Raw genomic sequence first — 23718 nt, 5'->3', positions numbered from 1 at the left:
GATATTCTTCAGATTGTACTGTATGGTAATCAGGACTCTGCCTGTGGCTGTCATATTCAGTTCTTCTCAGGGAAGTCTCAGGAATGACAAAGTAGGGTTGTTGTGTTTTGTTGGGTTTTTTTTTTTTTTTTTTTTACAAGTCTTTATTCTAGCGAAAAAATTACAATACGGGTGGTGTCCAGCCAAATGAGGCTTACATCCATCATGTCAAACATGAGCGCCAGCAGCCAGAATCACTGCTTAAGAGTCCAATTGGATTGCTTTGGGAAATCGGAACTGTATTTTTATACAGTTATCATAAATATTATTACCCCACATATACAATTCAAATTTTATTTCTTGCAATTTAAGTCCCAACAGACTTTTTTCCCCATTTACTACAGAATGTTGTTTATCATGTAGATAAACTGAGACAAACAAAACTGCATTTCTTTTTCTGATATTAAGATATTCAAGGGATTAAATGCATAGTTAAACTTCTTTTCACTGACAGAAAGGGAAGTTTCGCTGGTCCGGCCCACTCAAGGTCAAAGGCTATATGTGACTCGCAATGTAAAATGAGTTTGCAGTTTTGTTTTGTTTTTAAAAAAGCATAAGTTTAAGAGCACATTGTCAGCTCCATTTCTTTAAAAAAAAAAAAAAGTAAATCAGATTATATCATAAACAATAAAATTCGTCATTGTTTTGAAATCTAAGGTGTTACTGTTTGTCAAAGTGTTGCAACATGTTTAAGATTTCCCAAGTTGGGTAGTTTTCCAGTGTAGCCTCATGTGACCCCTGTTTTCAGAGTTGGTAATGATGTGTTGTGCAAGATTTATACTTGAGGGAAGAAAACTCAGTATTCAAACACATTTACTCCTTTTTCCATATACATGCAACTCAGGAATTTGAATCAAATGCTTACTCAAATCAAATCAAAATCAAATCAAATCACTTTTATTGTCACATCACATGTGCAGGCACACTGGCACAGCACATGCGAGGGAAATTCTTGTGTGCGAGCCCCACAAGCAACAGAGATGTGCAAACACAACAACACAAACGAGCAAAATACAAGAATGGCCAACCTGAAACTAATAAATATATGTACAATATATAATAGTGTATGCATTTCTGGATGTGTATACTAAATATTTTCCTACGTGTGTGTGTGTGTGTGTGTGTGTGTGTATACACATTTTTACAAATTAAATAGTAAAAAAAAAAAATAATAATAATAATAATAAAATATATAAAATATACAGAGTTGAATATGTGCAAAACAAGTGGCATTTATATACAGTGTGGAGTGCATAATGTTGAAGTTCCAGTAGTGAAGCTGAGGTGTCTATGACGTGTTCAGCAGTCTGATGGCCTGGTGGAAGAAGCTGTCTCTCAGTCTGCTGGTACGGGACCGGATGCTGCAGAGCCTCCTTCCTGATGGAAGCAGTCTGAACAGTTTATGGCTGGGGTGACTGGAGTCCTTGATGATCCTCCCCGCTTTCCTCAGGCAGCGCTTCCTGTAGATGTCTTGGAGGGAGGGAAGCTCACCTCCAATTATCCGTTCAGAGCACCGCACTACTCGCTGGAGAGCTTTGCAGTTGTAGGCGGTGCTGTTGCCATACCAGGTGGTGATGCATCCAGTGAGGATGCTCTCAATGGCACAGTGATAGAAGGTCCTGAGGATCCGGGGGCTCATGCCGAATCTTTTCAGTCTCCTGAGAAAGAAGAGGCGCTGCTGTGCCTTCTTCACTGTTTTGTTTGTGTGTACTGACCACGTAAGATCCTCAGCCAGATGTACTCCAAGGAACCGGAAGCTGCTCACTCTCTCCACAGCAGCGCCGTTGATGGTGATGGGGGTGTGTACTTCTCTGCACCTCCGGAAGTCCACTATCAACTCCTTTGTCTTTGCGACGTTGAGGGTGAGATGGTTGTCTTGACACCAGTGGGTCAGGGCGCTGACCTCCTCCCTGTAAGCCGTCTCATCACCGTTGGTGATAAGACCCACCACTGTAGTGTCGTCCGCAAACTTCACAATGATGTTGGAGCTGTTAGTGGCTGTGCAGTCGTAGGTGTAGAGTGAGTACAGGAGAGGGCTCAGTACACACCCCTGTGGAGCACCAGTGTTCAGTGTGATGGGGGATGAGGTGATGCTGCCCAGTCTGACCACCTGGCGTCTGTCAGACAGGAAGCTAAGGATCCAGCTGCAGAGGGAGCTGCTCAGTCCTAGATCCTGCAGTTTCCTGTCCAGCTTCGAGGGAACGATGGTATTGAATGCTGAGCTGTAATCTACAAACAGCATCCTCACATACGTGTCTCTCTTCTCCAGGTGTGACAGGGCAGTGTGTAGTGTCAGGGCTATGGCATCATCAGTGGACCTGTTGTGGCGGTATGCAAACTGTAGAGGGTCCAGTGAGTCGGGTAGTGCAGAGCAGATGAAGTCCCTGACCAGCTACTCAGCTCTTACTCAGCCATCTGATCCTCGGTCCTGCCCAGTGAGGTCAATCAGCTTTCGGTTATGGGTCACTGGGTGGATTCTTAAACTGTGCACAAGTATTTCTGAAGTCATCAATATGAAAGATGACGGGAAATGAATCTCTTATTTCATTAAAAGGTAATTCTCTAATGTACCAGAAAAAAACAAGAGGTAGAACTGACTTTTATTTCCAAGTATGTTCTGAGTAGTAAGCTGTCAATTGTAGTGTTATTTATACGAAGAGACAATGAAGTTAGTGCAAACACATATACGTCAAACACACTGAAAACTGAGGCTTTTTTCCACTGGTTTGTGTTTATTACTGTATGATTATTGGGAATACATGCTGGGACAAGACAAATTTCAAGCATTTGTTAAATATGACTTTGACATTTAATATTAATCATGCATGTATGCAAACATGCAAGATGATTTCCACTGCCACTTAGAAGTCATGCTTAGCTGGTCTTTGCCTTCCACCGTACCCGACATTCACGATGGGCCAGCCTGGGTAAGTCTCTCTTTGGACCGTGCTGAAGTTGATCCTGTGAATCAGAAGAATCAGAGCACGCAGACACAGAGTAGCTGCTCCCTACATGAAGGACACTGTGATGATGATAAACCTGCTCTCACCTGAACGCAGGGTTAATGCCAATGTTGTCAGGCTGCGGGAAAGCAGGTGTCCGCCTCCTGTGGCAGGAGGATGGGGGAGGGAAGTCTTTCTGATACTGAGACTGCATCTGGGCTGTTTCCTGTTCGTTTTTTGCTGCTGCTGACATGTGATCACGGTTGCCTTCTTGCTCATTCCCTCTCACTTCTCTGTCCTCGCGTCTGTTTCCTCTTCCTGTTTATCATGAGGATGCAGGAGGAGAATGGTGAGATTCCTGTTGTGTGTTACAGCCTGCTGAAGGGTAATCAGAACTTTGCTAAAGGCAGAATTTCATCAACAGTAATCACACTTTCCATAAATAAACTTTCTTACTTTCTTGATCATACTACATGTATTACACTATTTGCTTTTTTCATTTTAATCTTGAGAGAATAATACTTTATACATAAATGAGATGAAATGTTCTTATGAATATAAATCATTTGCTTTGGATGTCGCAGAGCTGTGTGAAGGACACGGGAACACATACACAAATAATTACTGCTGAGGGCAATCCAATCCTGTGTCTGTGAGTAAGAGTGGCAGGAATTTCACTGCACAGCAGAGAAAACAATATCACTCCTCCAGATGCTCTGTGTCTATAACAGCATTTTCACATTTAACCTTATATGGTCTTTCTTATGTTCTATTTGAGGTATTAAATACTTTATTACAGTGTTTTTCAGTTTAATGGCAGTGTAGGGTTTTTTTTAATCTAAGCTTTAATCACAAAATCACCTTTATAATCTCTACCATCTCTGCCTTCTCACTCATAGCACACTGCCCAAACCATTTCCAAGACACACACATGCACTGAACAGAAAGCCACAGCCTTGCGTGCACTGTGCCATCATAAATGAGTCTTATCTTTATACAGACATGATGAGTTTACTCTCTAGGGTGAGCCAAGTCTGTTGACCTTTGCCTGGATCTTGGTCTGGGATAGGCCTGAAGCAGAAAGCCTCACGTGATGTGGTCTCCATCTTAGCAGGTGTGTCCGGGTAGAGGAGGAATCCTAAAAAGGGTGAAACGTAGACTGTTGACTCTTGTTCCCCTTTTTTAAACCCACTACTTTGGAGTGATTCCAGTTAGCACAGAACATGTAGCCCAACGCTGTTCACAGTTTCTGAAATCTTTCCAGTTAGGTCTCTTTTTCACAGCTTGTTTACTTTGCATATAAATTCTATAAAATATGCGTAATGGCAGTGACAATTAATCATTCACACAGACCTGATTTTTGTGACAACAAAACAAAGTTTTATTTCTGTCTGTTTATTTAGTGATGTGCACCGAGATTAAAGCGAGATCAGAAATAATGACGGTAATTTTGAATCCTTTTGTTATTTCTTGACTAGGACATTGTTTCTATTTCTGTTTTACTCTTTTCAGTGTTTGAACTTTCTTTCATTTTTGAAAAAAACGATGCAATGTTTTACTGTATTTCTTTCTTTGATCCCACTGGGAGCCGTGAAACTAATGGAGTTATTTGTGCAAGGGGAGGGAGGGAGGGTGGTGTGGGGGGTGATGAGTGCAGTGGTGGGAACAGAGCTTTGCTGACTGATACCTCCATGTTAACCCTGGAAAGACTTGAGAACATTTCCCAGCTTTCATTTTCATCTTCGTTCCCATTTGTGAAGCCTAAGATTCACTCTGTAATTTTAACTTTCTTCACCAGATGCAGAGGGTTTTTGTTTTTTGAAATTAGTTTTGTCATGCCGCTCTCTCCCTTTAAAAAAAAAAAAACATTCGAAAAACAAAAAGAAGCACCACGAGATTCAGAGGTTCGGTAGACCTTGTACCGAGACATACTCAGTATGTGGGTTAGGAGAACAACGGATAAAAATTGGGGGAAATTGGATAAAAAGGATAAAAAAAATAACACTCACATACTGAAAATGCACAACATAGTGGTAAAAGTCTCAGACAAATAGGGTTTAAAATGACATCTTCCGCCAACACCTCAGATTATTGTTGTCATATATTATAGTAAGTGATTTGCAAGCTTGTGAGGAATTTACAATAAACAAAAAAATACCTTAAAAAGGATTGCATCACTTAAGAGTTTTTCCATAAATATAAGACTACCTGCTGAAAAGTGCAGGCTCAAACAAGCCCTCTAATGTGAAAAAAGTAATGCTGGATTCATGTCAAAGACGCAGGGAACATTGCTGAGTTCTAGCCAAATGCCCCAGGGTAACTACTGAATGGGAAACTTGTCATTTTCTCTTCCCCCCTTCTTTTTTCCCATTCCTTTCTTGGCTTGGTGTGTCACTTAACACTGCTGTGGTCAAATTTATTTTGCCATCATCACACTTGGTACTGTGCAGCCACCCTTGCAAGACATTTAAACGCATTAACTTTGGAAACAAGGCTTAGCTCGGCACTTCTAGCTTACGGGTGGTGATATTTTATGCCTGTCTGTCAGCAAGACAAACTACCAAGTCAAGCTTGGTGGACAGGTGAAGCGAATCCAGATCACTTTTATTTTAAATTCAAAAACAGATCGTTGGCTTTAGTGGAGAATGGAGTCTCTGGCCAACTTTCTAGTTTACTTATTACCTAGTTGAATCAGTTTTTAAAAAATGGTCATCCAGCCTTTATTTTAATAATATTACTTATAAAAATTCTCATTTTGGAGCATATTCCCTTTTAAACCTGTCTGACTGAACTCACGGACCAAAGTTTCAGCATTCTGGTACTTCATCTGCTTTATTGTCCCAGCTGGTTACTGCTCTATCTGCCAGCCACCGGTGAACAACAGAACACCATGACTACTGCAGTAAACAAGCTTTAAGAAGCTCTTTGTATAAGCGGGCACACAAACACTCACAGTGCAGAGAAATATAGGAAGTAGAGGGTAACACGGCAGAAAGCTTATGTGTTTTTTTAAAGGAAGGTAAGCATTACAGTCACAATGCCCTCCATTTTAAATTTCATAGTTATTATTCTTGGATTTGGTAGTTTTTTTTTAAATTCAATTCTGATAGTTTTTTTGTCTTACTTTTTAATGCATCTTTTCTAAAACTTTTTTAGGAGCAGACACCAAAGATTTAGAACATCGGGTGATGCCAGTGATCCAGGAACCAGCAGACAAAATGTTCTTTGAAAATGCCAGCCTGCAGCAACCACGTCGCCACCACGAATTCTTTCTGCGCAGTAGACCCTACAGGGGCGAACCACCAACAGTGGCAGGTAAAGTCCTGCTGCTCCTTCATACCAGCAACAGATAAAGTTACTTATGCTCTCAAATCCTCCACTGTCAGCTTTAATCATCTAAATTAGTGTTTGTAAAAAAAGCTCAGTGGCAAAGGAAAAAAAGAAAGAAAGTTCAAACACTGAAAAGAGTAAAACAGAAATAGAAACAATGTCCTAGTCAAGAAATAACAAAAGGATTCAAAATTACCGTCATTATTTCTGATCTCGCTTTAATCTCGGTGCACATCACTAAATAAACAGACAGAAATAAAACTTTGTTTTGTTGTCACAAAAATCAGGTCTGTGTGAATGATTAATTGTCACTGTCATTAAGCATATTTTATAGAATTTATATGCAAAGTAAACAAGCTGTGAAAAAGAGACCTAACTGGAAAGATTTCAGAAACTGTGAAACTTGTAAAATATGTGTACACACACACACACACACACACACACACACACACACACACACACACACACACACACACACACACACACACACACGTAGGAAAATATTTAGTATACACATCCAGAAATGCATATACTATTATATATTGTACATATATTTATTAGTTTCAGATGTAGCCATTCTTGTGTTTTGCTTGTTTACATTATTGTATTTTGCACAACTCTGTTGCTTGTGAAGCTCGCACACAAGAATTTCACTCACATGTGCTGTACCAATGTACCTGCACATGTGATGTGACAATAAAAGTGATTTGATTTGATTTGATTTGATTTAACTGGAATCACTCCAAAGTAGTGGGTTAAAAAAGGGGAACAAGAGTCAACAGTCTACATTTCACCCTTTTTAGGATTCCTCCTCTACCTCAGCCAACAGGTGAGCCAAAAACCCCACCCCCCCACCTTAATCAAACACTACAAACAACAAGGAGGTATATGCTGTTTGAAAGCTGTCATCAGGACAAGAATATGGCACCCAGTCAGTAACCCAGCCATGTGCCTTTATACTGTCAAATGAAGGTGTCAAAATTAATAAACACACAGTCATTAACACGATCTTTGGGGGCTGACCTGTACTATGTAAGGTTATTTGATGGTGAATGCCATGAGACTGAGCAACCTTCTTTAAGACTTTCTTTGCATAGCATTTGCGTGTTCCAGTTATTTCCAACCATTTAATAAATACAAGGTATTCTGGGGCTGGCGTTTAAAAAAAATTGTATTCAGGAAAAACCCCAAATGTGATAATAATAAAGATTCATATGTGCAAAAATGTGAATATTTCCAGTTTTCCTCTGTTTTAAAGAAATTGAGAGTTTAGTGCCTTTAGGTTTAGTACTAATACCCAAGCAAAACAAGCTAAATTAACATTCTTCTGCCACTTTTAAAAAAAATACCCACTGTTTATAGAAAAAAAAATATCAAAAACATCACTGATATAGTTAATGTGGACATGGTCTTTTTATATATTTTCAGTAATCTAGCCGAAATCAGGTAACACCCAATAGTAGCTTGGTGGGTGGAGGTTAGGCGGTGGTCCTGCTGTTTTGGGCCCTCAAGGCAGTTGTCAGCTGTTTGCTGCTTTCTGCTAGTTAAAACCTGTATGTAACAGCAGACTACAATATTGTAAAGGTGACCTACATCAACAAATTAAGGTGAACAAATATTATTAACTAGAAAAATTTGCATTTCCTGCGAAAATGCAGTGTGGATGCTTAAAGCTGAAGCTGTATGCAAAAAGTAGCTGAAAAAGCTGAAAAGTTGCAGAAATTGTAAAAACTTTGCAGAAGCAAAAGAAGTTTGCTAAAATGGAATAACTTAGCAGAACTGCAATATCTTAGAGGAAACATAATACTTGGCAGAGATATAATAGCATAGCAGAATTTAGCAGAAATATTGTAACTTACCAGAAACATGATAACTTCTCAAAAATACAAGAATTTAGGAGAAATAGTATAAGATAACAGAAAGAATATATTTAGCCAAAAATACTTAAACATTACAGAAACACTATGATTTAGAAAAATAGTACAACAGAGCAGAAATATTGTGATTTACCAGAGACACTGTGATGAACTATGAATATTGTAATTTTAAATTAAGACTATGTTTTAGCACAAATATTATAATTTGGCAGAAATACTATAATTTAGCAGAAATACTATATTAAGCACAAATCCTATAAAAAGCAGAAATGGTATGATTAAGCATAAATACTACATTTAGTAGAAATACTTTGTTTTAGCACAAATCCCATAAAAAGCAGAAATACTGTACTATGATTTAGTAGAAAAACTATAATTAATCAGAAATACTAAATTTAGCAGAAATACTATATTAAGCACAAATCCTATGAAAAGCAGAAATAATATGATTAAGCATAAATACTACATTTAGCAGAAATACTATATTAAGCACAAATCTTATAAAAAGCAGAAATACTATATTAAGCACAAATCCTATAAAAGCAGAAATAGTATATTAAGCACAAATCTTATAAAATAGCAGAAATAGTATGATTTAGCACAATAGTAATAAGTTAAACAGAAAAATTGGAAAAGCAAAATGGACAGCTGAAAAAATGCTGAACATGCTGAGGGTCCCTCAAATATACTTGTTAAATGACAAAAATCTGAAAAAAAATTTATGACAGCCACACAATTACAAATATGTACACATGAGGAAACACACATGCACAGAGAGACACACACACAAGATCCAATTCAGTCAACCAGTCTAACTATATTCAATTTAAATCCTTCAATGACATGCTGCCAAATAAGGGCAGGGTCCTCTCTCTCCCACTAAACACACACACACACACACACACAGAGGGAGAGAGCTGCTGAATTTAAATCCACCAATCAGAGTGGCTGTTTACATTTTCCCGCCAAAACAGGTGCATCTTTTTACACACGCAGCACAGAGAGGCACAGGATTATTGCAGTCTATTTCTCATAGTGAGGACTCCCCTCAAACAAATGACCATAATTTCCTAACTGTAGGGGCTAGAGCGGTCATTCTTACACCGTTTTGTTCAGAAGTGATTGGGGAATCTTCAAGTGTTGACAATTTATCATTCAAATATGAATTTTTAGAGATATATGACATGGATGACTTGTTGACTTAGAAGCCACGAATTCCCCAATATGCAAATTTGAATGGCTGAGGCCACATATATGATTGGCTGGCTGGGAAGCCATGCAGGCCCTGATTTGTGGATTTGAATTCCTCAGCCCTGATATGATTGGCTGGCTTAGAAGCCATGAAGGCCCCAATATGCAAATTTGAATGCCTCAGGACACATATATGATTGGCTGGGAAGCCGTGCAGGCCCTGATTTGAAAATTTGAATGTCTCAGTCCTCAGAGAGGATTGGCTGCCTGGGGACCTGGCAGATATATATATAGAAATACTATGATTAAGCATAAATACTACATTTAGTAGAAATACTATGTTTTCGCACAAATACTATAAAAAGCAGAAATACTATAATTTAGCAGAAATACTATATTAGGCACAAATAGTATAAAAAGCAGAAATACTATATTAGGTACAAATCCTATAAAAAGCAGAAATACTATATTAGGCACAAATCCTATAAAAAGCAGAAATACTATATTAGGCACAAATCCTATAAAAAGCAGAAATACTATATTAGGCACAAATCCTATAAAAAGCAGAAATACTATATTAGGCACAAATCCTATAAAAAGCAGAAATACTATAATTTAGCAGAAATACTATGTTAGGCACAAATCCTATAAAAAGAACAAATACTATAATTTAGCAGAAATACTATATTAGGCACAAATCTTATGAAAAGCAGAAATAGTATGATTTAGCAGAAATACTGTATTTAGCACAAGTACCGAAAAGTACCAGAAATACTATGATTTAGCAGAATAGTAATAACTTACAAAATTACAAATATGGAGGCATATTGAAACAGAAATGCACAGAGGGACACACAAACACAGGCTCTAATCCAGTCAACCAGTCTAACTATATTCAATTTAAATCCTACAATGACATGCTGCCAAATAAGGGCAGGGTCCTCTCTCTCCCACTAAACACACACACACACACACACACACACACAGACAGACACAGAGGGAGAGAGCTGCCGAATTTAAATCCACCAATCAGAGTGGCTGTTTACGTTTTCCCGCCAAAACAGGTGCATCTTTTTACACACGCAGCACAGAGAGGCACAGGATTATTGCAGCCTATTTCTCATAGTGAGGACTCCCCACAAACAAATGACCATAATTTCCTAACCGTAGGGGCTAGAACGGTCATTCTTAAACCGTTTTGTTCAGAAGAGATGGGGGAATCTTCCAGTGTTAACAATTTATCATTAAAATGTGAATTTTTAGAGATATACGACATGGATGACTTGTTGACTTAGAAGCCACGAATTCCCCAATATGCAAATTTGAATGCCTGAGGCCACATATATGATTGGCTGCCTGGGAAGCCGTGCAGGCCCTGATTTGTGGATTTGAATTCCTCAGCCCTCAGATATGATTGGCTGGCTTAGAAGCCATGAAGGCCCCAATATGCAAATTTGAATGCCTCAGGACACATATATGATTGGCTGGGAAACTGTGCAGGCCCTGATTTGAAAATTTGAATGTCTAAGTCCTCACAGAGGATTGGCTGCCTGGGGACCTGGCAGAAATATATAGAAATACTATGATTAAGCATAAATACTACATTTAGTAGAAATACTATGTTTTAGCACAAATACTATAAAAAGCAGAAATACTATAATTTAGCAGAAATACTATATTAAGCACAAATCCTATAAAAAGCAGAAATAGGATGATTAAGCATAAACACTACATTTAGTAGAAATACTATGTTTGAGCAAAAATCCTATAAAAAGCAGAAATACTATATTAGGCACAAATCCCATAAAAAGCAGAAATAGTATGATTAAGCATAAATACTACATTTAGTAGAAATACTATGTTTTAGCACAAATAGTATAAAAAGCAGAAATACTGTAATTTAGCAGAAATACTATATTAGGCACAAATCTTATAAAATAGCAGAAATAGTATGATTTAGCACAATAGTAATAAGTTAAACAGAAAAATTGGAAAAGCAAAATGGACAGCTGAAAAAATGCTGAACATGCTGAGGGTCCCTCAAATATACTTGTTAAATGAAAAAAATCAGCAAAAAAATGCACAGGGAGAGAGAAGTAAGTTTCTAGGTCAGCCTGGGAGCTGCTGAATTTGAATCCACCAATCAGAGAGCCTGTGTACTTTTTCCCGTCAAAACATGTGCCTCTTTTTACACACGCAGCACAGAGAGGCACAGGATTATTGCAGCCTATTTCTCATAGTGAGGACTCCCCTCAAACAAATGACCATAATTTCCAAACCGTAGGGGCTAGAGCGGTCATTCTTACACCGTTTTGTTCAGAAGAGATGGGGGAATCTTCCAGTGTTTACAATTTATCATTAAAATATGAATTATTAAAGATATTTGACTTGTAATGCACCATAACTGAGTAGAGCGAAGCAAAAACTGCCTTGACTTGCCCTCAAACAACGCTTTGTGACTTGAAATCTATTTGGAGTATCGATATCATTCTTTCACCGTAAGAGACAGCAGGCTTTGGTGAACAATCATGGAAATTTTCAGGTCTCTGTGGAAATCCAACAAAAAGTTATGACGAGAGAAAAAAGTGGTTCATTTCCACAGTTTGAAATCTGAAGAAATCTGAGCGAAGGACGAATTTCCTACCCTCAAACAAGTCCAACTCATTTCAGAACGGTAATAGGTGAGAAAGAAATTCTTGAATTGTGAGCGTCAGGGGTGTCTGAAGATATTCGGGGACAAGCCTCATGTCTTAACTTTGCTTCGTTAAGGAGATATGACGATTCGAATATGCCTCTCATTACAGAAATCCAGCGGTGATTTTGAACAAGCTCTCCATTCACTTTATATGGAGAGTTTTCTGACCTTGTGTTAGTCTGAGGAGATTTGCAAAAATTCTATAAATCCCACAACAATGATGGTGACATTTTCTGAAAGCCAGCAAAAATACCTACGTTTTGATGTATAATTTGTGGAAGTTGAGTGAAAATTGAGCAAGTAGCAGGAAGTTGTTCGGACATGAAGTGAAAATTGCAAAACCTTCAGTGGCACACTGGAAGCCAAGAGCATAGCAACCATAACAACACATGTATTTTGTGAAAAATCACAATTTTGCAACTCAAAACTTTAAGAGGCATAAAAGTAAAACAGTAGAAGATTTGAAAAAGCTGAATCATACCTGAATAGCCCAATAATTTGTGAACATTTTAAAATTTGAATGGTTGTTCTAGGTGAAAATATGAGGAAGTAGTTAAGTTTCAAAAACAAGCAAATTTTAGCAGAATTGCAGAAGTTTCCCATTCATTTCAATGGGACAAATTAAAGGAAAAAAGCTTAATATTTTAAAAAGTATAATAGTTAAAAATAGCAAAAATCGTAGCAGGAAAGAGCAAAAATAGCAGAATAGTTTAAAATTTGAACGGTGAAAATCGGCTGAAAATTGTGGAAGTAGTTTAACGGCGAAAAGTGTACGGAAGCAACTAGAATAATAACTAGAAAAATTTGCATTTCCTGCGAAAATGCAGTGTGGATGCTTAAAGCTGAAGCTGTATGCAAAAAGTAGCTGAAAAAGCTGAAAAGTTGCAGAAATTGTAAAAACTTTGCAGAAGCAAAAGAAGTTTGCTAAAATGGAATAACTTAGCAGAACTGCAATATCTTAGAGGAAACATAATACTTGGCAGAAATACAATAGCATAGCAGAATTTAGCAGAAATATTGTAACTTACCAGAAATATGATAACTTCTCAAAAATACAAGAATTTAGGAGAAATAGTATAAGATAACAGAAAGAATATATTTAGCCAAAAATACTTAAACATTACAGAAACACTATGATTTAGAAAAATAGTACAACAGAGCAGAAATATTGTGATTTACCAGAGACACTGTGATGAACTATGAATATTGTAATTTTAAATTAAGACTATGTTTTAGCACAAATATTATAATTTGGCAGAAATACTATAATTTAGCAGAAATACTATATTAAGCACAAATACTATGAAAAGCAGAAATAGTATGATTAAGCATAAATACTACATTTAGCAGAAATACTATATTAAGCACAAATCCTATAAAAGCAGAAATACTATATTAAGCACAAATCCTATAAAAAGCAGAAATGGTATGATTAAGCACAAATACTACATTTAGTAGAAATACTTTGTTTTAGCACAAATCCCATAAAAAGCAGAAATACTGCACTATGATTTAGTAGAAAAACTATAATTAATCAGAAATACTAAATTTAGCAGAAATACTATATTAAGCACAAATACTATGAAAAGCAGAAATAGTATGATTAAGCATAAATACTACATTTAGCAGAAATACTATATTAAGCACAAATCCTATAAAAGCAGAAATAGTATATTAAGCACAAATCTTATAAAATAGCAGAAATTGTATGATTTAGCACAATAGTAATAAGTTAAACAGAAAAATTGGAAAAGCAAAATGGACAGCTGAAAAAATGCTGAACTTGCTGAGGGTCCCTCAAATATACTTGTTAAATGACAAAAATCTGCAAAAAAATTTATTACAGCCACACAATCACAAATATGTACACATGAGGAAACACACATGCACAGAGAGACCCACACACAAGATCCAATTCAGTCAACCAGTCTAAATATATTGAATTTAAATCTTAGAATGAGATCATCCCATTAAAAGCCTTTCTCTCTCTCTCTCTCTCTCTCTCTGTCACACACACACACACACACACACACACACAGGGAGAGAGAAGTAAGTTTCTAGGTCAGCCTGGGAGCTGCTGAATTTGAATCCACCAATCAGAGAGGCTGTGCACTTTTCCCCACCAAAACAGGTGCATCTGTTTACACACGCAGCAGCACAGAGAGACACAGGATTTTTGCAGTCTATTTCTCATAGTGACGACTCCCCTCAAACAAATGACCGTAATTTCCTAACCATAGGGGCTAGAACGGTCATTCTTACACCGTTTTGTTCAGAAGAGATGGGGGAATCTTCAAGTGTTGACAATTTAATATTAAAATATGAATTTTTAGAGATATATGACATGGATGACTTGTTGACTTAGAAGCCACGAATTCCCCAATATGCAAATTTGAATGCCTCAGACCACATATGTGATTGGCTGGCTGGGAAGCCGTGCAGGCCCTGATTTGTGGATTTGAATTCCTCAGCCCTCAGATATGATTGGCTGGCTTAGAAGCCACGAAGGCCCCAATATGCAAATTTGAATGCCTCAGGACACTTATTTGATTGGCTGGGAAACTGTGCAGGCCCTGATTTGAAAATTTGAATGTCTCAGTCCTCACAGAGGATTGGCTGCCTGGGGACCTGGCAGAAATATATAGAAATACTATTATTAAGCATAAATACTACATTTAGTAGAAATACTATGTTTTAGCACAAATATTATAAAAAGAAGAAAAACTATAATTTAGCAGAAATACTATATTAAGCACAAATCCTATGAAAAGCAGAAATAGTATGATTTAGCAGAAATACTGTATTTAGCACAAGTACCGAAAAGTACCAGAAATACTATGATTTAGCAGAATAGTAATAACTTATTGAAACACAAATGCACAGAGGGACACACAAACACAGGCTCCAATCCAGTCAACCAGTCTAACTATGTTCAATTTAAATCCTACAATGACATGCTGTCAAATAAGGGCAGGGTCCTCTCTCTCCCACTAAACACACACACACACACACACACACACACACACACAGGGAGAGAGGACTAAGTTTCTAGGTCAGCCTGGGAGCTGCTGAATTTGAATCCACCAATCAGAGAGGCTGTTTACGTTTTCCCGCCAAAACAGGTGCATCTTTTTACACACGCAGCACAGAGACATAGACCTGCTTCTTTCAGTTTATTTCACATAGTGAGGATTCCCCTCAAACAAATGACCATAATTTCCTAACCATAGGGGCTAGAGCGGTCATTCTTACACCGTTTTGTTCAGAAGAGATGGGGGAATCTTCAAGTGTTGACAATTTATCATTAAAATATGAATTTTTAGAGATATATGACATGGATGACTTGTTGACTTAGAAGCCACGAATTCCCCAATATGCAAATTTGAATACCTGGAGCCCACATACATGATTGGCTGGCTGGGAAGCTGTGCAGGCCCTGATTTGTGGATTTGAATTCCTCAGCCCTCAGATATGATTGGCTGGCTTAGAAGCCATGAAGGCCCCAATATGCAAATTTGAATGCCTCAGGACACATATATGATTGGCTGGGAAGCCGTGCAGGCCCTGATTTGAAAATTTGAATTTCTCAGTCCTCACAGAGGATTGGCTGCCTGGGGACCTGGCAGAAATATATAGAAATACTATGATTAAGCATAAATACTACATTTAGTAGAAATACTATGTTTTAGCACAAATACTATAAAAAGCAGAAATACTATAATTTAGCAGAAATACTATATTAAGCACAAATCCTATAAAAAGCAGAAATAGGATGATTAAGCATAAACACTACATTTAGTAGAAATACTATGTTTGAGCAAAAATCCTATAAAAAGCAGAAATACTATATTAGGCACAAATCCCATAAAAAGCAGAAATAGTATGATTAAGCATAAATACTACATTTAGTAGAAATACTATGTTTTAGCACAAATAGTATAAAAAGCAGAAATATTGTAATTTAGCAGAAATACTATATTAGGCACAAATCTTATAAAATAGCAGAAATAGTATTATTTAGCACAATAGTAATAAGTTAAACAGAAAAATTGGAAAAGCAAAATGGACAGCTGAAAAAATGCTGAACATGCTGAGGGTCCCTCAAATATACTTGTTAAATGAAAAAATCAGCAAAAAAAATGCACAGGGAGAGAGAAGTAAGTTTCTAGGTCAGGCTGGGAGCTGCTGAATTTGAATCCACCAATCAGAGAGCCTGTGTACTTTTTCCCGCCAAAACATGTGCCTCTTTTTACACACGCAGCACAGAGAGGCACAGGATTATTGCAGCCTATTTCTCATAGTGAGGACTCCCCTCAAACAAATGACCATAATTTCCAAACCGTAGGGGCTAGAGCGGTCATTCTTACACCGTTTTGTTCAGAAGAGATGGGGGAATCTTCCAGTGTTTACAATTTATCATTAAAATATGAATTATTAAAGATATTTGACTTGTAATGCACCATAACTGAGTAGAGCGAAGCAAAAACTGCCTTGACTTGCCCTCAAACAACGCTTTCTAACTCGAAATCTATTTGGAGTATCGATATCATTCTTTCACCGTAAGAGACAGCAGGCTTTGGTGAACAATCATGGAAATTTTCAGGTCTCTGTGGAAATCCAACAAAAAGTTATGACGAGAGAAAAAAGTGGTTCATTTCCACAGTTTGAAATCTGAAGAAATCTGAGCGAAGGACGAATTTCCTACCCTCAAACAAGTCCAACTCATTTCAGAACGGTAATAGGTGAGAAAGAAATTCTTGAATTGTGAGCGTCAGGGGTGTCTGAAGATATTCGGGGACAAGCCTCATGTCTTAACTTTGCTTCGTTAAGGAGATATGACGATTCGAATATGCCTCTCATTACAGAAATCCAGCGGTGATTTTGAACAAGCTCTCCATTCACTTTATATGGAGAGTTTTCTGACCTTGTGTTAGTCTGAGGAGATTTGCAAAAATTCTATAAATCCCACAACAATGATGGTGACATTTTCTGAAAGCCAGCAAAAATACCTACGTTTTGATGTATAATTTGTGGAAGTTGAGTGAAAATTGAGCAAGTAGCAGGAAGTTGTTCGGACATGAAGTGAAAATTGCAAAACCTTCAGTGGCACACTGGAAGCCAAGAGCATAGCAACCATAACAACACATGTATTTTGTGAAAAATCACAATTTTGCAACTCAAAACTTTAAGAGGCATAAAAGTAAAACAGTAGAAGATTTGAAAAAGCTGAATCATACCTGAATAGCCAAATAATTTGTGAACATTTTAAAATTTGAATGGTTGTTCTAGGTGAAAATATGAGGAAGTAGTTAAGTTTCAAAAACAGGCAAAATTTAGCAGAATTGCAGAAGTTTCCCATTCATTTCAATGGGACAAATTAAAGGAAAAAAGCTTAATATTTTAAAAAGTATAATAGTTAAAAATAGCAAAAATCGTAGCAGGAATTAGCAAAAATAGCTGAATAGTTTAAAGTTTGAATGGTGAAAATAGCACAAAAATTGTGGAAGTAGTTAAACGGCGAAAAGTGTACGGAAGCAACTAGAATAATAATAATAAAGAATAAAGAGAAACAGGAACTCAATAGTGTGGATGCTTAAAGCATCCACACAATAATAATAAAGAATAAAGAGAAACAGGAACTCAATAGTGTGGATGCTTAAAGCATCCACACAATTATTAACTCGCGCAATAGCTGCTGTGTATATCACAGACCTACACTGTGCATAACACTGTAACTACCTTCCAAACTGTCCTGCTCATACTACACACACAAATGAAAAATGAGACACTCAAGGTTCAAGTCCCTACAGTGGTTCTGTTTGGAATGATACCCAGAGGACTTCCCTTTGGATCAGGTTGCATAAATCACTGCAAACTGTAAAGCACATTCGCTCCCAAGAATCAGCTATTAATCAGCGCGTACTTACTTTTAAGGGCAGATATGAGCATGTTTCCATCTTTGATGAGGTCTTTTATGAACCTGTTGGTTCGCTCCAACTCTATTTCATGGCACTGCAGCCGCTCTCTGAAATCCGGGCTGTCCAGGAAAGAATCACTGAACTCCAGCGTCGGCAGACCCATCGCTAGATTAATACACGCCGCTAATTACGAGAGAACAACAGCACCACGCCTTCTCTGCCTCCTCGGCGAGACACCAAACGGTGTTTCAGTGTGCTCCGAGCAAATTTCTCAGAAATTTCCTCCAGCTACTCTTTTTCATGCCTTTCTTACTTTTTTCCCAGCAGAACTTCCGGACACAAGAACACAACAGAGTCTCTGATAGAGAAGGCTTGGCTAAGCTATACAACGAGCTCCATGCAGCTTCTCTCCAGCCTTCTTACTGTCGCTACTTTCATATAAGGCGTCGCGCTGACTTCTTATTTACTTATTAGGTGAAGCAAAGCGGACGTACGGCCGTGCAGAGTAACTAACAGGGCTTAATGTTGGTCGCACCAAAGAAAGAAGTCGGCAAAGACTGGCTAACTTTGTCTACGGACGGATCCTAGTCTTGTTACTATGGGAACGGGAGACTCCTGCTGGCGCGTGCTGAAATTGGTGGAAAACTTGGCAAAGAATACAAATGGGCCGATAACTCTGTGATCCACAGGTTTTTAACAATATGAACACCAGCGGCAGCAACAACAACAATAATTTTAATAATAGAAAATACTCGAGCAAATTTTTAAATAAATTATTTTCCTATGAATAAATACTTAAATAACACAACAGCTCAAATTAAAGTCCTGAAAATCTGTTTCATTTCAGCGCGAATTGTCAGTATATTCCGGGTGAAGTGAAAGCGTTACAAGGAACTGAGTATGTCAGCTGATGTGTTAAAGGATTAAAAAGTACCCTGCCGTTTTTCCCTTTTTTTCTCTTTTTTTTAAACCCCGTTTTCCTCACAGACAACTAGAGACGCCTAGATGTACTGTACATCGATGAGCCACCTCATTAACTACATAACTACAGGGTAACTAACACTGATTGCCTGTTACAATGCAGTGTTCATCTGGGATACTTTGGGTGCTGGCACTGGGTGGTGTTTTGACACTTACCAACCCACCTGGACATTGTTGCAGACCAGTCATGCATCCCATCGCAGTTACACTCCCCAGTAACAGCAGCCTCTACAAGTGGATGAAAACCAGACCACAAAAACTGCTCAACAAAGGTATTAAGCTACTTTCCCCAACAAAACAAGCCCACTGAGAATCCAGAGCACACCTGATCTATGGAGGTCCCAGGCAGCCAACAGGACCTAGAAACCAATCCACTGTTAACATCCCAGTGGTAGACTCCAGGAGAACACGTCCTACTGTATTTCAGTACCCCCAATGCATGACAACTAATGTGACCAGATCCAAATAAACGTAGGACCAAATAAATGTGGGACAAAGTGCAGTGACTATAAGGGAGAATGACATGGACATGTTACTCGTACTGAGCAATGGGTTAAAAATGTGCTATATCTGACTCAAACACACACACAATATGTAAGCTAAAGCTTGAGAATCAACCACTCCGTATCGCCATATAACCCCAACAGACCACTTCAGTCTCAGAGTGCTGGCTTACTCATGGTTCCTTGGGCATTTGAAAGTAGAAAGGGAGGCAGAGTCTTTGGCTTTCAAGCCTCTCTTCTATGGAACCAGCTCCCAGTTTGGATTCGGGAGATTTTGTTACCCTGCAATAGGTTTATGGTTCTGGGGGCTTTCCATGATACACAGAGTGTTTCTTCTTCACTCATCTTTTTTCGCTCTCCTTGTATTTGTACACTACTCTGCATCATTAAATATTAATACTTTCTGTCTCTCTCCCACAGCCTGTCTTTGTCCTGTCTCCCTCCAGTCATTCACACACACACACACACACACACAGGGTCAGTTCAAGTGGCTGCCCCTCCGTGAACTTGGTTCTGCTGGAGGTTTCTTCCTGTAAAAGGAGAGCTTTTCCTTCCCACTGTCGCCAAGTGCTAATTGTTGGGGTTTTCTATGTGTTATTGTAGGGTTCTTACCTTACAGTATAAAGCACCTTGAGGAGGTTGTTCTTGTGATCTGGCGGTATATCAATAAAATTGAATTGACTGTGAAGCACAAATATGCTGTATTTATTTAAATTTCTTTCTCTCTCTTTTTTTTTAGTATACACACTTCTGTAGTCCCCCTTAATCTGGACATAACTGTTGAAAGTGTCATCTATTTCACATGCTATCCGATGGTTAAGTGATGACGTGACAAATCCTACTTCCGGGCCTAAAGTAGTCTGCGTTTAGGGTTGCCAACCGTCCCTTAAAATACGGAATCGTCCCGTATTTAGAAACAAAAGTACACGTCCCGTATTGAGCTAATAAGGGACGCACTTTGTCCCGTAATACAGTGAGAATCAAAAGTAGTCTATAAATGTTTATGGAATTAACACTTTGTTTGAAAACATAATTCCCAGCCCCTCTCCTGCTTTGTGACCAATGAGCTGACAGCACACTTATGACAATTCGAGTATGACAATTCAGATTACCGCTCATCTCATTGGTCGAGGAAAGGTCGCTTGCGGAGAAAATACCGGAAGACAACAGATGACCACAACAAGAAGCATGGCCAACAGGGGAACAAACGCCGACTCTGCGGTGCAAGTCTCGGATGACAGTACACCTAAAGCTGGGCAAACACTGTGCGATTTTTTTCAGTCACGTTATTCAGCTCCTGCTCAAACTGCACGATTGACTCGCAGGGGTTAGAAGTTCGTATGTCACGATGTACTCTCACACTATACGGCCCGATGCTCTGATGGGACCTGAGTGCTCACACTGTGCCTCCATAACATGAAGGTTATAACAGAAAATCTGTCGCTCGCTCTCTCTGTCTTTCACTCACACAGACACACCACTACCATCAACTTTGCTAAATTGCTAATGAAAAACATTGATCAGGCAGCTGTGATTGAGCAGCAGTGTAAATCCAACTATTTTCACGGTTGTTGTGGTTGTGATAATTTTGTGATGCCACATCGAAAAGGCTCGGATGAGCTTTCCAAAGTTCTACAAGTTGTGCCTCCATCGCTTGTGTCCAGATCACACGCTGCACAGCCGTGCTGCGCCGTCTTTTTCACCAACGTTTACGTTTGCGCGTGAGCAGTGTGAGCGGCTGTGGTGAGAACCTCACGAGCGATTGATGATCGGGAGCTGGTCGTGAGGTGTTAATCACTTCTCGTTACCCCACGTATACTACACGACGCACGATGAAGGCCAAAATCGGTCCGATCACTCAAAAATCGGCTCAAAATGGGCCAAAAATCGCACAGTGTGAGCCCAGCATTAGAGCAGCAATGTTTGTTCCCCTCAGAGAAAGGGAAGAATGGGAAAAGGAAAACACCTGGCTGGAAAAAGTTAATATGGGCATGTGCAGTGAATATCAGCGCTATGTGGCCAGAAGTGTGATAATATAATTTATTTTGTGTAATAAACAACTGCAAGGATAGATGATTACAACAAATTGATGACTAATACATAAAAGTAATACATAGATGAATAATGATGATGAGTTATGATGCGTAATCATGGGAACAAGCGGGTTTACAAACAGGAGCAGCTGATTAGCATTAGAAAAGCTGAAATAATACCTCAACTGAAGCCAATTGTACTAAATGCACTAAATGTGCACTGTTACAAGAATATTTTTCTTTCTATTGTTTTCTATTATTTTAAGTTAAGCAGGACAGAGTGCTTTTAAAGAAAGATTTACTTATATTCTCAAAAGTTAAGCATGACAGGCTTCTGTTTAAGAAAGAGACCTGTTTTACTGTGTTAATGTTGTCATTTTGAGCTAAAAATAAATGGCTAAATGATCATTTGTTTCACATGTGTTCATATCACAAAGAATAGAATATGCATCTACTTAAATCAACTTCAAGTCAAATGGTTAAAAAAATAATTTCACACACAAAAAAAGAGCTAGAAAATTCACCACACTGGGAAGGGTGAAGACAACTGGGTCGCCCGGCCCTGGCCACGAGGTGTCCCTTATTTATTTTTCAGGGAGTTGGCAACCCTATCTGCGTTTAATATGGCTTTTGTGTTGTTAACATGTTTAATGTTTTGTATTTTCTTCTATTTAATCTCAAAAAGCTCCTAAAACAGTCAGTGATCACTGTTGACCTCCCTCGGCTTTTATTACCGCTAATCATTTATTTAAGCTCAGTTTTTAAAACCTTAGAATGTAACTGCAGCCCAGCCCATGCAGCAGTATATGAATGACTAACCTCGTATTGTGGATGGATTATCTCAGTTGTTCTCCTGGCTGAAGTTTGGTCCTTTTACAGCATCCTGCCATGCGATTACATTTGTTCCTGACCACCGAGAACACTCACGTTAACTTTTATCGAGTGGGAAAAAAGTTAGCTTGTTTATATTATGCTAACATAGCTGTGTTGCTAGCGGTCACATAGCACATCATTATATACCAGCTAGCCCAACTTCAGTAACCCTACAAACGTCACTGCTGTTTAGCTTTCTGTCTTCATTTATGTTGGAAGTGATAGCAGAGCTGTACGTTTTCATTTGTTTCCAAAACCCGGCAGTCAGGACATGCTATATTGTGTTTAGATAGAAGCTAGCGAGCTAACTCCCTGCTAACTTCTAACTCCGTTAAATGTCATAAATTCCGTTTTCATGGATGCCTGGATGTTAAACTCAATTGTTACACCTGGTAGAGCAGAACGCTGATCATTTTATTAAAGATGAAAGACTTTAGACAGTTTTTCAACGCTTAGTAATGCCATAGTTATCGTTTGATATATGGACCTGCAGCAGAGTTTAGGTCCAGACACGGCTAGTGACGTCAGACTGAACAAGGAGACGACTAAGCTCCAGTTACATCAGTGCAAGTAAACAAACAATATATATAAGAAGAGTAAGAAAATAAATATACACTTTAGGACTAGGGATAAAGGGATCAATAACAATTTAAAATTTACAGTTTGATGATTTAAAGTCTCACACACAACCGAAAGGGGAGGAGGGGGCGGCTGCTTCCAAATAGAGCGCATTTCATTCATAATGATGTAAATCCAAGCCCATTATGTATTCATGATTTGAATCCTGGGTTGTGTGAAATCTCAGAAATGCACCCTAGACAAAGTGAATCTGTGAAAGGTGTGTTAGATCATGTTGTGGTGATCCTTGGGTTGAGGGATGGGTGTTCATACTGCAGTGCAAAATTAAAACCAATGGAAGATGGACAAGAAAAGTTCAAAGCCATCAGGTCCTCAGTTTAGAAAAAAGAGAAAAGAAGAGGAGGAGAAACGAGCAAAAGATACAGGTAAGCAGATGTGTCATTGGATAATGGCAGGTCATCCTGAAACAATCAGAATCAAAATACTTTATTAATCCCTAAGGAAATTATGTGGATTACAGTTGCTCCAAGAAGAAATGGTAAAAATAGTAACAGTAACGGACTAAACTCCAAACAATATATTATATTACAGATTTTAATATTAATTAGTCATTGTCAATTGTTGATTTGTTCTGTTCTCATTGTATGACGAATTATGATGGCTGTTTGGTAGCCGTTTGCATACTATGCATACTCTCTCTCTCTTCATATGTGTGTGTGTGTGTGTGTGTGTGTACAACAGCTTTATGTTAATGTAC

The 23718-nt window shown here is 38.3% G+C and overlaps 3 protein-coding genes across 7 annotated transcripts in view; 1 reads left to right on the top strand and 2 right to left on the bottom strand.

The window, feature by feature from the left end:
* LOC308387133 (uncharacterized protein) overlaps positions 1-23718 on the bottom strand; it is a gene marked incomplete at its 5' end in the record, with an annotated part of 100033 nt that overhangs the window by 50886 nt on the left and 25429 nt on the right. The gene's annotated exons all lie outside the window — the stretch shown is intronic.
* LOC308386817 (uncharacterized protein) lies at positions 116-18615 on the bottom strand. 4 transcript variants are annotated; one of them, XM_080866613.1, is made up of 5 exons: positions 18002-18615; positions 3997-4119; positions 3089-3299; positions 2941-3000; positions 116-2522 (listed from the first exon to the last, which is right to left on the bottom strand). In XM_080866613.1, the coding sequence occupies exons 1-5, from the start codon at positions 18153-18155 to the stop codon at positions 2447-2449; spliced, it is 624 nt and encodes a 207-aa protein (XP_080722739.1). In that variant the 5' UTR covers positions 18156-18615; the 3' UTR covers positions 116-2446. The 4 variants fall into 4 exon arrangements, with proteins under 4 accessions (XP_080722739.1, XP_080722741.1, XP_080722740.1 ...); XM_080866615.1 differs by having other exon boundaries at positions 116-2467; XM_080866614.1 differs by having other exon boundaries at positions 4024-4119; positions 18002-18614.
* LOC308386820 (uncharacterized protein) overlaps positions 6138-23718 on the top strand; it is a 30798-nt gene continuing 13217 nt past the window's right edge. Inside the window, exon 1 of one of the 2 annotated variants that reach the window (XM_080866621.1) lies at positions 6138-6296. In XM_080866621.1, the coding sequence (XP_080722747.1) occupies positions 6170-6296 (127 nt within the window). In that variant the 5' untranslated portion in view covers positions 6138-6169. The remainder of the gene's footprint in view (positions 6297-23718) is intronic. The other variant, XM_080866622.1, reaches the window with a different exon arrangement.

This window comes from Rhamphochromis sp. 'chilingali' (assembly GCF_963969265.1).
Source record: "Rhamphochromis sp. 'chilingali' genome assembly, chromosome: 19".
Classification (NCBI taxonomy): Eukaryota; Metazoa; Chordata; class Actinopteri; order Cichliformes; family Cichlidae; genus Rhamphochromis; species Rhamphochromis sp. 'chilingali'.
This window is presented reverse-complemented; position numbering and strand designations above follow the sequence as displayed.